The sequence below is a fragment of the Lathamus discolor genome, chromosome 21 (assembly GCF_037157495.1).
Source record: "Lathamus discolor isolate bLatDis1 chromosome 21, bLatDis1.hap1, whole genome shotgun sequence".
Lineage (NCBI taxonomy): Eukaryota > Metazoa > Chordata > Aves > Psittaciformes > Psittacidae > Lathamus > Lathamus discolor.
This window is the reverse complement of record NC_088904.1, coordinates 4,852,919-4,865,784: the sequence shown is the minus strand read 5'-3', so window position 1 is coordinate 4,865,784 and position 12,866 is coordinate 4,852,919. Positions and strand designations below refer to the sequence as shown.

Here is a 12,866-nt window from a genome sequence, read left to right as displayed (position 1 = left end):
TGACAGATAGGGCAGTATTTCCGTGCCGCTCCTCGAGCATCTGGCCTGGCCATGAACAAACACTTCTTCATGGCTGAAGAGGGGGAAAAGCAGCAGGGAGAGGACAGGCCATGTACCGGGTCGTGACAACCCTGAGAGCAGAGCCATGGGGCCAGGGAGCGGGGCCACTGCTGGGGAGAGGGAATTAGAGAGAGGAAGAAATGAAGGGAATCATTCGGCCTGGTGGATCCTTGCTAACGGGACTGGTGAAGGTCACAGCGGGAGAGGGGGATCCTCTGCTCTGCCGGGAGGATGGAAGGGGACAGAGGGAGCCTCTTCCCGACGGAACGCGGTTATGGACTGAGCCTGGCAGCAGCCTCCCATCCGAGCGCTCCCGTGCTCTGGGGGGGGTTCGGCAGGATCGCCCCGTCCGACGTGCTCTGGGCGCAGGAAGCCAAAGGCACCGAGACGCGTTTCCAGCTCTGGCCAGGCTCCATTCCCAAGGAGCTGCAGCTCCGAACTCCCAGAGTGCTCCTGGCACAGGACGAAAATAGTTTTCCTCTTGTGAGGACACCACAAGAGCTGTTTAACCCCTTCAGCACCGCATGGCCAGCACCACAACCACCTGCATCCAGCACATGGAAGGTCCCACTGGAACACAGCAGAGCGACGGCACCGGGATGCCTGAGGAATCCTGGAAAGAGAAACTCTGCCCAAGGAGCTGCTCTAAGTTTTGACTGCACTTCACCAGCAGAAGTGGGCACGACAGCGGTGATTTAACCTGCCAGGGGGGAGACTGAGATGAGCTCTTAGGCAGAAGCTCTTCCCTGGGAGGGTGCTGAGGCGCTGGCACAGGGTGCCCAGAGAAGCCGTGGCTGCCCCATCCCTGGCAGTGCTCAAGGCCAGGTTGGACACAGGGGCTTGAAGCAAGCTGCTCCAGTGGAAGGGGTCCCTATCCGTGGCAGGGGTTGGAGCTGGAGGAGCTTTCAGGTCCCTTCAACACAAACCAGGCTGGGATTCTGTGGCTCTGTTTCATTTCAGAATCATGGCTCTTATCCTGATACTGCAACTTTTTAAGCCATGAGAAGGGAAATGTTCAAGAAATGAGAGACACTGAAGAGCATCTCTCGCTACCCCACAACAGAGCCCAGATCCAGCTGCTCAGAGCCAACTTTGTCACTCCTGGAGTTCTGCCTCTCGATGAAATGATGGTGAAAGGCACAGGTTGTGACACTGGGATCACATCTTTGAGCAGCGCTACTGAATCCCATCAACAGCACCCAGAGAAATCACAATCCCACAGAATTCCAGAGAAAGATTTAGCCCCAAATAAGGGTTTCAAGCCATTACATTTGCAGAATAAGACAGGCTGCGGATTCTATAAGAAGATTAAGGCTTAAAAACTATGTCCCAGGTACCAGAGCTTGGCAGTTTTGCTGTAATTCCCTCCTCAACCAACCGAGATAAGGAAACTCTTGGACTTTTTGGAAGGTGAATGAAGCAGTCAGCAGAAAAGGGGCCAGAGGTAAAGCACGGGACTCCCCTCCTGGGCCATCAATAGCACACACATTACAGCCTTCAACCAGTGCTCGTGTTCACGTGGCAGGGGAGCCAGGGGCTGCAGTAAGCCTTTGGTTAAGCTGGTCCATAGATGGGGAGAGCATCACCTGAGGGAACAGCAGGAAGTCAGATACAGGAAAGAACTCCTGGTAGTAGCTGCTTTTCCAGCACATCCTCCTTTTGGAGAAGGCTTATTTCCCAGCATCTATTCTCTACTGGATGTCAGGGGCTACCAAATCCTACAGAAGTGCCTTCAACAGGAATTACTTCTGGATCTGGGAGAGACTGCGGTACTCAGGATGCCAGCTGCAAAGTGCTCCATACAGATCCTGACACTAGCTCAGCAGAGCTCGAGTTCTGCGTTACTCTGCCCTCTCCAATTCCGCCACTCGCACCAGTGTGCAGGAAAACGGGGAATCCTGGGGTAAACACTCCCCACAAAATCCAGGCTGAAGCTTTGGAAACACACGGCTCTAATCTAATCTCCTGCAGTCAAAACTGACTGTTTTCAGACCAAAGTGCAAGTGTATTTTGACTTCTCTCCCTCCTTAGCCTGGAGTATCTCAGTTATTGCATTACCAAGCTCCTTCCTCGCCCCCCAGACAACCCCCTTGATCTACCTGTGCTTTTCCTGACGTTACCCAGAATCCAGCCAAGTGCCGATGGAAACCTGCAGGATGCAAAGACCAAGAGGTTCCAATAACGCAGCTCAGAAAGAAAACCCAACCCCAGCTGCACTTTTCTCTCTTCCAGGGAATTTTGCTATGCAAGCCCTCGCAAACCTGGCTCCCTGTAACCAGGGCTGGCCTGGGCAGTGCTTCACAGCAAACACTCCAGGGTTGAGAGATGCTGTGTGGCGAACGCAACACGGAGCCCAGGTCAGCATGAAGGGAGCACCTCTCTCTGCATCAAGGAGGCTCCGAGCACCCACATCACGCTGTGGTTGGCTACTCCTGCATAGAAACACCCATGAGTGTCTGCAGCTGCACCGCTCCAGGCTGGAGCGGACACAAGCACACAGCTTGCTGCCCGTAACACAGTTTATGCCTTCAGATGGGGTAGAGGGGGACAGGTTCCTCAGCAGAGCTCTCACAAACACAATAATTCCTCACCAAGTCCACAGGAAACAGCTCGGAACACTTGAGTTTCATCACTGTAGGAACAACGTTAGAACGCGAGCTCCAAAAGGTGACGTTTCCAGACACAACCTTAGAGCAACCTTCTGAATAGACCAGCTTCCTCTCCTGGTGGCTTTGGGAGCTGTAGTCCCTTATCCAGAAGCCCTAATGTATGTCATCACCTGAAGGAGCAAAGAGCTATGAGTCTAGGAGTGAAACGGAGAAAAAAAAGATACTGTTTGTGCCAATAACTGTACAACCTGGAACTTAAACTGAACCAGGAGTTCAGAGACGGGGTGAATCCCCCGACTAAGAGGCTGCAATGGAGTCAGGTCCCAACCGTTCCATATATCTGGTTCACACCCATCCAAGTCCATCTTCATAAGAACTACACAGGTAGAGCCGAGTCACTGGATCAGAACCTTTGCAAGAGGCTGGGTGCAGGACCAGCACCGAACACCCAAGCGCCAGGAGCAGCAGCGAGAGGAGGAACTGGAACATCCTCTGGTAACAGGAGAGACTCCGAGATCAAAAGGGGCTGGTTTGAGGTTCTTCATGTTCCAACAGCACACTTGGAACCACAGTTACTGCGGTGAGCGTGAAGGGCTCCACCACTGCGATACCCCCCATCCAGATCAATTCAGAACAACCCCATGGGCTCTGCACCCCCAAACCGCTTCGAGAGGACAAACCCTGCCCAGCTCCCTCCATCCTCAGCAGGCAGTTGCAGTGAGCTGCTTTTAATCAGCTGCAATCTCACCCCCGATGGTGCCAGTCTCTGTGGCTTGTTGGATAAACATGTTTTTCAAGAACTGGAATGACTCTGCTCTGGTTTTCAGCTGCAGAGGGTGCTTCTGGCAGGGGAAGGGGGTGTCTCCCCTCTATGCAAAGAGCCAGAGTGATGAAACGCAGGTGCGGAACTGCCTGGCAGAATGGGGAACGGGGGAAGAGGGATGCGTGCATGGATTTATCACCTCCTTCACCCAGTGCCCAACAAGCCTAAGGAAGACTGCAAAGCTCTAGGTCTCTCATTAGGAGAGATGGAGACTGAAGCAAGCGGCATCAGGACTGGAAGCACAGGAGGAGCCTCTCACCCATCCTGTGCTGGGGGAGCTCGGGGCTCCACACTGCTCCAAGGACACATTCCTCAGCTCAGCCGCAGCAGCACGGTAAGAACCCACAAGGGAATAACTTCAGTTTCCCCAACTCTGTGACTTGCAGACCTGGCTGAGGGTGTGCGTGGGGAATGACACTGCTCAGAGCCCCAAATAAGGGAATGAGCCAGCAGCTTGGCACGGCCCCAGGCCCACACCTATTTACAGAGCACAGCCACCAGCAGGAGCGCAGCCCGGAGCCTCACGCGCAGACAGATGTGGGTGCACGCAGCATCCCCTACCTGAGCCCGAAAGGGAGCCCTGGCACCCCAAGCACGGCTGTCCTGAAAGCAGGAACACTGCAGGGCTCACCTGCAGCCCCCCAGTCCTGCAGCGGGAAGGGGAAAGGCAACACAAGGTGCCACTGTCAGCTATGAGATCGAGGGGGGAGTTTTGGGCTTGAGCGAGGTAAACCAGTGGTAACAAACGTGGAAGGGTCCCTCGAGCCCCAACAGGCAAAGGGATGCTGACGATGGGTGAAATTCAGACTCGGGGTTATTTCAGTAGCTTCATGTAAAGCAACATCTGACTCGCACAGAAACAAAGGCATTTTGGGTAGAAAACAACCCGGGTGTCACAACTCCACCAGCAGCGTTTGCAAAGAGATCTCCTTATCAAGTTTGTGTATCTAAATGTCCCGAGGGATCAATAACATGCGCAATATTCAGATGAGTTCTTTAATTACCTCTCTGCTCTTCATCATCATAATTCTCAGGCTCCACACAGGAATAAGTCACCCATCAGGTCTCAACCGACAGGATTCACACGCTGTTGTTCCCAAGCTGCTTGTTAAAGCATCACCTTCAGGTTTACAGTATCTGGTCCAGCCCAAGGAATCCCTGCATCCCTCTCAGGACACCTTTGCTAAAGGGAGGAGGAAAAGCAGAGGAATCGGAACTCCCTTCAGCAGGAACTCGTGGAATGGAGCCTGGAGGGGAGCAGTTTGGGGGTGTGCTCTGCTCCAGCTCCCAGCCTTGCTGCTCATCCCAACTGGCAAGGTTCAGCTAAAGCCATCAAGTAAAAAGTTGATCTTCTGAAGAACTGAGGAACTGTGGAGCTTTTCCTACCCCAGAACAGGCTGGGTACGTGCCATGCACCAGACCACCCCAGAGACACTCTGCTTCCCAGCGACCTTCCGGGTTCATTTGGCTTCTTTTTTGCCTATTCATGGACTTGCCCACAAAGAGTCTCTGCAGAATCTATTAAGCCCTGTTGATACACAATCCAGAAGCTTCTCTGGGTGATGCTCCTGTTCCATTCTGCACTGTAGCCCACACCAGTGATCCTCCACCAATTCCAGGCGTTAAGTTAATGCTGACTTTAACTGCAAGGGCTACCCAGGATCTTGGAGCATAACTCGAAGGGAAATCAGAGTTATGATGCAGAGCCCACACGGATGAGGGGTGAGCTGAGCTGCTCCAAGTTATGCCAGGATTACTGTCAAGTTCTGTGGAGAAAAATCATCTCCCCATTGGGATCCTTCAGGAAAAGCTGCACCATGAGCTAGTCTTCCTGTTTTCAGGAATAGGTATGGAAAAGCTGCTCCAAATGTCATCCTCCTTCCCCCACCCCGGCCCCAGAAGGGAATGCCCCGTGCCATACAGATGGTATTTCACTGTTCTACAATGAAAACCACAACATGCGAGGTTTATGCTGTGCGTGAAGCACATCCCACAGTGCCAGGGACACGTGTCCAACTGCAGCACCTCATTCTGCCGGAGCCAGGATTTGCCGAGATCCTATTAAATATGAATGCCTTGGGTTTACTTCCTTTAATTCCCACAAGCATTTCAAAGCTCCTGATGCCACGGCTGTTTCAGAACATACTGGGCACAGCAAACAGGCCACGGCAGGGATGCTGCTCCTACCTCCAGCAACAGGAACATCAGCCTTAGGTATGAAATCCCATGATGCCATTGTCTAACTGATTTCAGGGCCTGGAAAGTCTTCAGGGTTTGTAGCAAACTACGAGAAAAGCCACTGCTGATCCGCTTTCCCTACGGAGCGGCCACAACAGGGACCTTGCCCTGGTGCAGCAGCATCCCACCCCAGCCCTGGGCTCTGCCCAGCCTGGTGCTAAGGATGGAGCCTGGAGCACAGGGGCCATGGCTTCAGCTGCCAGCACTACCCAGAGTCTCCATCTCCACTGAGTCTGGAAACAAGGAGCAGCAACCGGCATCACCCCACTGCAAGGCTGTGCTCAGCTTACAGAGAGGAGACAAGAGGAAAGCTTCCTTGAACGTCAGCTCCTCACAGGCAGGGCAATTGGGTGTTTGTACTCCAAAAGGGACAAGATGGGTCCTGTCAGAACCCATTTCCAGGCTATCTGAAAACTCCATCAAGGCCTCATTCTTATCTCCCATTGAAAGCTCCAAGATGAGCCTTTATCCCTTCAGCTCCAGTAATCTGGCACCCTAATGCAAAGAGCCCATCATAAACTCCTTCTTTCAGCTATTAAACAAGGAAAGGGGAGGGGATAAACAAAGAGACGGCCTTGAGCCCAGCTCTTACCTCCACAGCCCTCACCCTGCTCCTGTGGGCTCCATCAAACCTGATTGCAATGCAATAAGCACCTTTTGGAGGGTTGTTGTTACCCACTTTTGTCAGAGCTTCACTGCTAAAGGCTGATGATAAAGTGCTCTTAGCAGAACCTCCCACACAGTTCAACACTGTCCTAGTCACTTGATGGGTGCAGAGATAAGGGACTATCACCCACTACCACTTGGGTACCTCACTTCCTAAACAGCCATTTCTATTCAGCTGAAGATCCTGGAAGTGGAAATGGTGCTCCCTTCACGTCAGGCTTATCCCCTGCCTGGTGGAAATGCTCTTTTCCAGCCTCCGCTTTCTTGTTGCCATCCCCGCAGCTCCCATTCCCACTGCTGGAGTGAGGGCCCCAAGAGGCACGGATTGTTCTGGATGCCTGGAAGCAGTGAACTGCCTCCAGATCCACACAGGTCCACAGAGAGACTGGAGCAGAACCGAGCGTACAGGGATACGGCCAAGCCAGAAGGGGACACGCAAGACACCAAAGCCACCGCTGAAGCCTCACGCGCTGAGCCCTTTCCTGCTGCAGCTCACTGCAGGGCACCACAAGGAGCAGGGAAGCGCAGGGAAGTTCTCAGTCACCTCCTGATAAAGGAACTGGAGACCAGCTCTGCCAAATGTGGCAGCAGGAAAGCCTCTCCAGCAGAGCTGCGGCTGGAATAGCAAACGCCAGTGTCTCCAAAGAGCCAAGTCCCAGGCAAACCCTCACGTGGGGTCACCCAAAGCCAGGCAGGAAAACTCCTCAACTCCGGCAAAATCCTCTCGGTGGTGGTTTTCTTTTGGGAAAGAAAAAGGGGGAGGGAGGGGAGAGAGCAGGAAAGGGAACAGAGAAGTAGGAGAAGGAGCAGAAGCTGGAGAGCTTCACTCACTCCTAAGAGGAGGAAAATAAAGCCCAAATGAGATATAGTGAGAAAGAGTTGATCTAAAGAACCCTTGGATACCTAAACAAGAGTTGAAACTCCTGGAACACTTTAGGACTCCAGCCACTGATGACACAGCCCACTTGGTGCACTGTGCTCAACGGCAGCAGCACAGAAGCCTTGTGAAGGGACAGGGCCCCTCAGGTCCAGGCCAACACATCAGGTTGTGCGCACAAACCATCCCTGAGGAGGCCACGGGATGTGCTCCCCATCCGAGCACCAAGTCCTGGAGTAACAACCATGAGATGAGGGAGAGCCCTTTCCACACGGGATGCTCCTTCTCCGCTGGCCTTCAGTGGCTGTGGGTGCTCAGTTCTGCTCTCCAGACCCGTTCGCGTTTCCTAGGACAACACGCTGGCCTTGCACATCACGGGCTCAGCCTCACAACGCTCTTTCTCCCCTCTCTCTTCCCAAAGCCTCCCATGTGAAACAGGAGGTGACCGGGGTTAAATCTTCAGAGATAAAAGCTGATGATTAAAATGAAAGGATCTCAGCCACACTTTGCAGGTTTCCTTTGTAACACACGCTGGGACCCAGCTGCAGCAGCCAACACAGAGAGGTTTAAGTGACTGTACCCGAGACAACAGAAAACCTCTCCTCCAGGCAGGACAGGGAAGGCAAGGTGAGGATGAGGAGTTACTGCAGCGTGCAGGACGTGAGCTGGTCCTGGGCACTGTGATCTTCCAGATGTCGTAACAGGGACAAACGTGGGGCATGCCCACTGCACCTCCAGCCTGCACTGGACCCAGGAGCTCCAGACCAGCACTCAAGCTGCAATGCTGAGCTGCAGCAAACCCCACTGGTAATAAAGACGAGGAGAGAAAAGGGCATTGCTCTGCTGCACTTAACAAAGGGTTTACACTTTCTGCCTTATTTCAAGCAACACATTCCAACTTTCATTCCTGAAGAGTCCAAAAGCAGGCAAAACTTCCCTGATTTTGCCACACAACCCAGATTTTGCCATTTTGCCCCATACAGCTCAAACGGCCTCATCAGATGGCTCTTTTCCCCTCCAAATGCCCACTTTGCTCATGCAGCGAGAGGCAGGGCGCTGCTTTCCAGCCTCACTGCACTAGAGAGGAACAGAGCAGGTCACAGACCCCAGTGCAGGGAGAGCTGCTCTGGACTGAAGAGGTGGGAAAGCTGAACAGGGAATTCCTCCCTGCCCATAGCTGCGGCCTCCCGAGGTGACGCCAAGCTGGTCCCCACTGCTTTACCGGTGCCCCACTGGAGAGGGCCCAGACCCGACACGCCAACAAGTCAAATACCAAAGAACACCATTAAAAGGGAACAGAGCAGGCCGGGAAGTCCTGGGCAGCAAAAAGCCACCATAGGGAACTGGGTATTAGTAAACCTTCACCTTTGTTCTGCCCCTCTCCCACAATGCTGCAATTCCCTCTCCTATTCCCCACCTAGAAGCGGACACATGATTCACCTGATGTACACAGGGCATTCAGAGCAGCGCAAAGCAGAGAAACCGCCACAGAGACGTGAATAACCTCCAACATTCCAGATGGTGCCCAAGGAATAAAGCAGGAACTGTGTGAGGTCCCCACGTCCAACAGATGGCCAGCTCCCAGGTGAAGGGGTGCCATGGAAATGCACCCAAGGAGGGGGGGAAGGCAAGAAAAGCCTGAAAACCGCAAGCCAGAGGGTCCCCAGCAAGTCTCTGCACCCATCAATCATGAAGAACATCCCACATAAAGAAGCAGAAGGTCCATAACTACAACGCCAAACTCCAGTTTTTAAAGGCACAAATGCATCCTCTTGCCATGGATTCTGTCTAACACCAGGAGAGGAAGGAAGAGTGCTCGTATCTCACTCCCCCCATCAACAAAACAGGCTCATGACACTGCACTTGCAGCGCTGCTCTGCAGCCCATGCACAACCTCAGTGTTTTCTGGTGTGGCCCAGGGAGCAGTCCCTAAGGTCAGGATGAGGGCTGGACCTGCACAGGGCCATGCTCACACGCAGGAACAGAGCACACACCTTCCTACCTGCCATGACCCAGAAGGGACCCAGGCTTTGGGAAACAAGCACAGCAGGCACACAACTGCTCACTCCCCTCCGAGCAGGGCAGCAGGAAACCAAAGGAGCAAAGGGAACCTAAGGCTGGGCAAGAGCTCACAGTTCAGATGTGCACAGGATCCAAACCCTCCGTTCTGGGGCCTCAAGAGCCGAATTTTCCAATGCATGTTACACTCAATGCCTCCTCTCAGCAAGTAACATCTCGATACTGCACCTGCAGGTCTGTGTTTCAAAACATGCTCAATGAAAACCTCCTAAATGCAGCGGTATTTGCCACTCAGAAGTTACACATGAAGCCAGTACTTCATCCAGAGAGAGAGCCTGAGCCTTGCTGGCCACCACAGCACCCACCGGCTCCATCCTTCCCAGGTTCTTGTACCACATCCACTGAGTTTCAGTGGCTTGGCGACAACCTGGACACCATCTCAGGAGCTACCACTGAGAACACAATGGGGCATCCCAATGAACTCTTGACTTCAGTATTAAAATACTCCCAGCACCTGGAAGCTTCCACAAGATGACTTTCTTTGACTTCCTTGCTTTCCTTGAAGCATCATTCCTCCTTTCACCCCCAGAAGTATTCCAGCAGAAGGGCCTCAATATGCTTGTACCTACGAATGGGTAGGGCTGAGGAAGAGCACACCAGAAAGAGCAGTGTAAGCCCATAAGCCCAGAGCTCTTCCTCAATTACAGCTCCTTTGATGGCAAAGGGTAAGTCCAGCTCAACCCTGAGGCCACACAGAGAGGTCCCTTCAAGGACCAAACCTCGTACCTCTGGCCACATGCTGCTGCCTGGATGAAACCATCCAATCCTTCTCCTCACCTTGCCCAAAGCTCACATCTGTCCCTGGGACAGCAGCACTCCCAATTGGAATTGCTGATTTCAAGCAGCTCCACATGTGAGTGCTGGCATGTAATTAACACAGGAAAGTCGCAAGGCAGTTATATTAGCATACTGACACTGCATCATCCGCCAGCAGTGTTGCATCATCACCCTGATGTAACCTGATGGTGATGTAATGCTCGTAGGGATGGTATTAGCTACTCCTCTGTGCTTCCAGCTCTGAGGAAAGAGGAATATTCAGCTTCCCCCATCCCACTCCACAGCTGGATACGACTCACTCCTCCTGCTAAGTCAAGCAAAGCAGGTTTTACTTCAAGCACAGAACCTGGTCCTTTTCATCCCTCATAAGCTCAAGCGCAGCAACCTAACTGGTAGTAGCAGCTCTTTTCCCAAGTAAAACTCCCAAGAGCATCAGCCTACTGCTCACCCACAGACAACACAAAGTGAGGAGCTTACACAGCCTCAGCCTCACATCCAGCTGCTCCCTGTTCTCAAAACCAGATACCTGGAGGCAGAAAAAAACCCAGAGTCCTCAGTGCTGAATCCAGTGTTGGTGACCCCAGCAGAGCCTCGCTGCCTCCAGGATATCCCCCCCCCCTTCCCTTGTCCAGAGGGTGACAATCCCCATGCAGCGAGCAACGGAGCGTGAGGTGCAGGAACACGCTGCTCCCGGCGTATCAGCATCTCGGGTGGCTGCGAGGTGGCACTTGGGGGTGACGTCCCCACCAACGATCAGTTCCCCTCCCTTGCATACAGCGTGGTCCCTGCTTATAGTGCTCGGGGAGGGGCGGATCAGCCTCCCCAGGGCCCAAACCCCAGTGTGGTACCACCGCCACATCCCAGCGGGTACCAGCCTAAGCGCTGGTGGGACCATTTCTCACCAGAGCAGGCACATGGCAGCACAGAGCCCAGGAGAACATCACACATTGGCTTACACAAAAAGCTTTCCATGTGCTACACATCCCTCTATTTCTTACTGTCTTCTGCTGGCTCCTGCCTTCGTCTCCCTACCACCACCTCATCCTCTCCACCAACAGCGTGTCTTTTATGCTCCTGCTTTTTCCTACCCACGTCTCCCTCCACTTGAGACACTGGTCAATAGCTTGTCTGGAAGAAAGCAGTGTTTCCTCCTCTTCTCCCGCTGATGTATGGCAGCTTCCAGCCTGCTGGCATGTCTCTTATTCCCCAAGGCCCCTCCGTTTCACTTCCTGTGTAACTGTCTCTACAAGCAGCTCTGCTACCTCTGCTTCCAGCTGCATTTGCAGGAGAGAAACATGAAAGTCAAACACCTGCAAAAGAAGCTGGAAACGAGGATTAGGGCCATGCCTGCAAATCAGCGCTCTGTGTCTGCGCATCCATCAGCTTAGGAACCTCCGGTTTACTGGTAAAGCCCCTGGGAAAGGGGTTTACTGCACAGAGTACAGGAACGCAAGAGCATGGAGCAGCCAGAAGAGAGACAAGTGAGAGGAAAACCTGAAACACGGGATGCAAAACCGAGGAAGCAGCCCAGCAGCAGAAGCTCTAGAGCGGTGCGCGCATCCCGGGCACGGAAGGGGCTTCCCCAGCTCTGTCGTTACAAAGCAGTGCCCGACCCCGGTTCTCGGTCCCGAAACTGCCGCCCCCTCCAAGCGAGAGGCGATGCCGGCACTCGGGGTATGCCCAGGCAGCGCCACCTCCAGAGGAACGGCCCGGCCGGGGCCGGGGCCCGCCCGGCCCCTCCCGCGGGCGGCGGGACCCCTCTCAGACCTTCACCCGCGGCCCCGCCGATAACCCCGGTACCGGCCCGAGGCCCGCGGAGGGGGCGGCTGCGGGGGGCGCACCTTGAGCCGCAGGAAGGGCGGGCGGGGACTCTTATTGTGACACGGGCCGCCGCCTGGCCGCCAGCCGGGCGAGTGCCACGGCGGGGGCTGCCCGGGGCGGCCGCTCCCCCCCCCGCCCCTGCCTTCCCGCCCGCCTCCCGCCGCGGCCCCCGAGGGGCCGGTCCCGGTGCCGGTCCCGGAGCCGGTCCCGGAGCCGGAGCCGCCGCGCCCGGGGGTTGAGCGGAGCCCGGGGCACCGCCAGCCCCGCGCCCCCGCCCCGAGCGGGACAGAGGAGGAGGAGGAGGAGGAGGAAGAGGAAGCAGCCCGGCGGAAAGCCCGCAACAACTTTCCGAAACAAACGCCTCGCAGGCGGCCGTCCCGGCGCCGAACAAAAGCCGGCGGCGACCTCCGGGCGCGGGGGACGAGCCGCGCCACCGAACTTTGCGTTCCCCGGCGGGGCTGCGCCCCGGGAGCCCCGCTCCCTGCCCCCCTCCCCGCGGGCAGGGGCACGAACTCCCTCCCCGGCGGGCGCTCACCCATCACCCGCCCGGCGGCCGCGGGGCCGGACTTTGCACTTTCGCCGGGCTGGCGAGGGCTGAGCGCGGTCCCCGCACGGCCCGGCTGCCCCGGGGCTGCCCCGGCAGCGCACCCGCATCCCCAGGGCCGCCGCTCTCGGGTCGCTCTGCCTCCGCCGCCTCTCCCTCCCCAAGACAATAAACCCGAGGAGAACTTTTAATGTGGGCACTCACACGCCTCGGCGCCTCCCCGCCGCTCCCCGCGCATCCCGGGCGCCGCCGAGCCCCGCTCCGCAGCCGCCGGGCCGCTTCCCCCGCTCCTCGCCGCCCCCTCCCTCCGCCGCCGGGGATCCCCGGTCAGCGCCCTCCGCCGCGGCTGCCCCGGCCAAATAATGCGCCTCT

At 55.5% G+C, this 12,866-nt stretch overlaps 2 protein-coding genes across 8 annotated transcripts in view; one reads left to right on the top strand and one right to left on the bottom strand.

Annotated features, from left to right (window-relative positions):
• GATAD2A (GATA zinc finger domain containing 2A) overlaps positions 1 to 12,866 on the bottom strand; it is a 55,032-nt gene that overhangs the window by 32,605 nt on the left and 9,561 nt on the right. The window contains exon 1 of one of the 7 annotated variants that reach the window (XM_065658933.1): positions 12,699 to 12,823. The exons of 3 other annotated variants lie outside the window; for them this stretch is intronic. The gene's annotated coding sequence lies outside the window, so the exon portion shown is untranslated. Of the gene's footprint in view, positions 1 to 12,698; positions 12,824 to 12,866 lie in introns of those variants that run through there. 3 more of the 7 variants (XM_065658929.1, XM_065658934.1, XM_065658935.1) reach the window with 3 other exon arrangements.
• LOC136003395 (basic proline-rich protein-like) lies at positions 11,806 to 12,685 on the top strand. Its single transcript, XM_065659017.1, has 2 exons — positions 11,806 to 11,925; positions 12,035 to 12,685. The coding sequence occupies exons 1-2, from the start codon at positions 11,806 to 11,808 to the stop codon at positions 12,683 to 12,685; spliced, it is 771 nt and encodes a 256-aa protein (XP_065515089.1).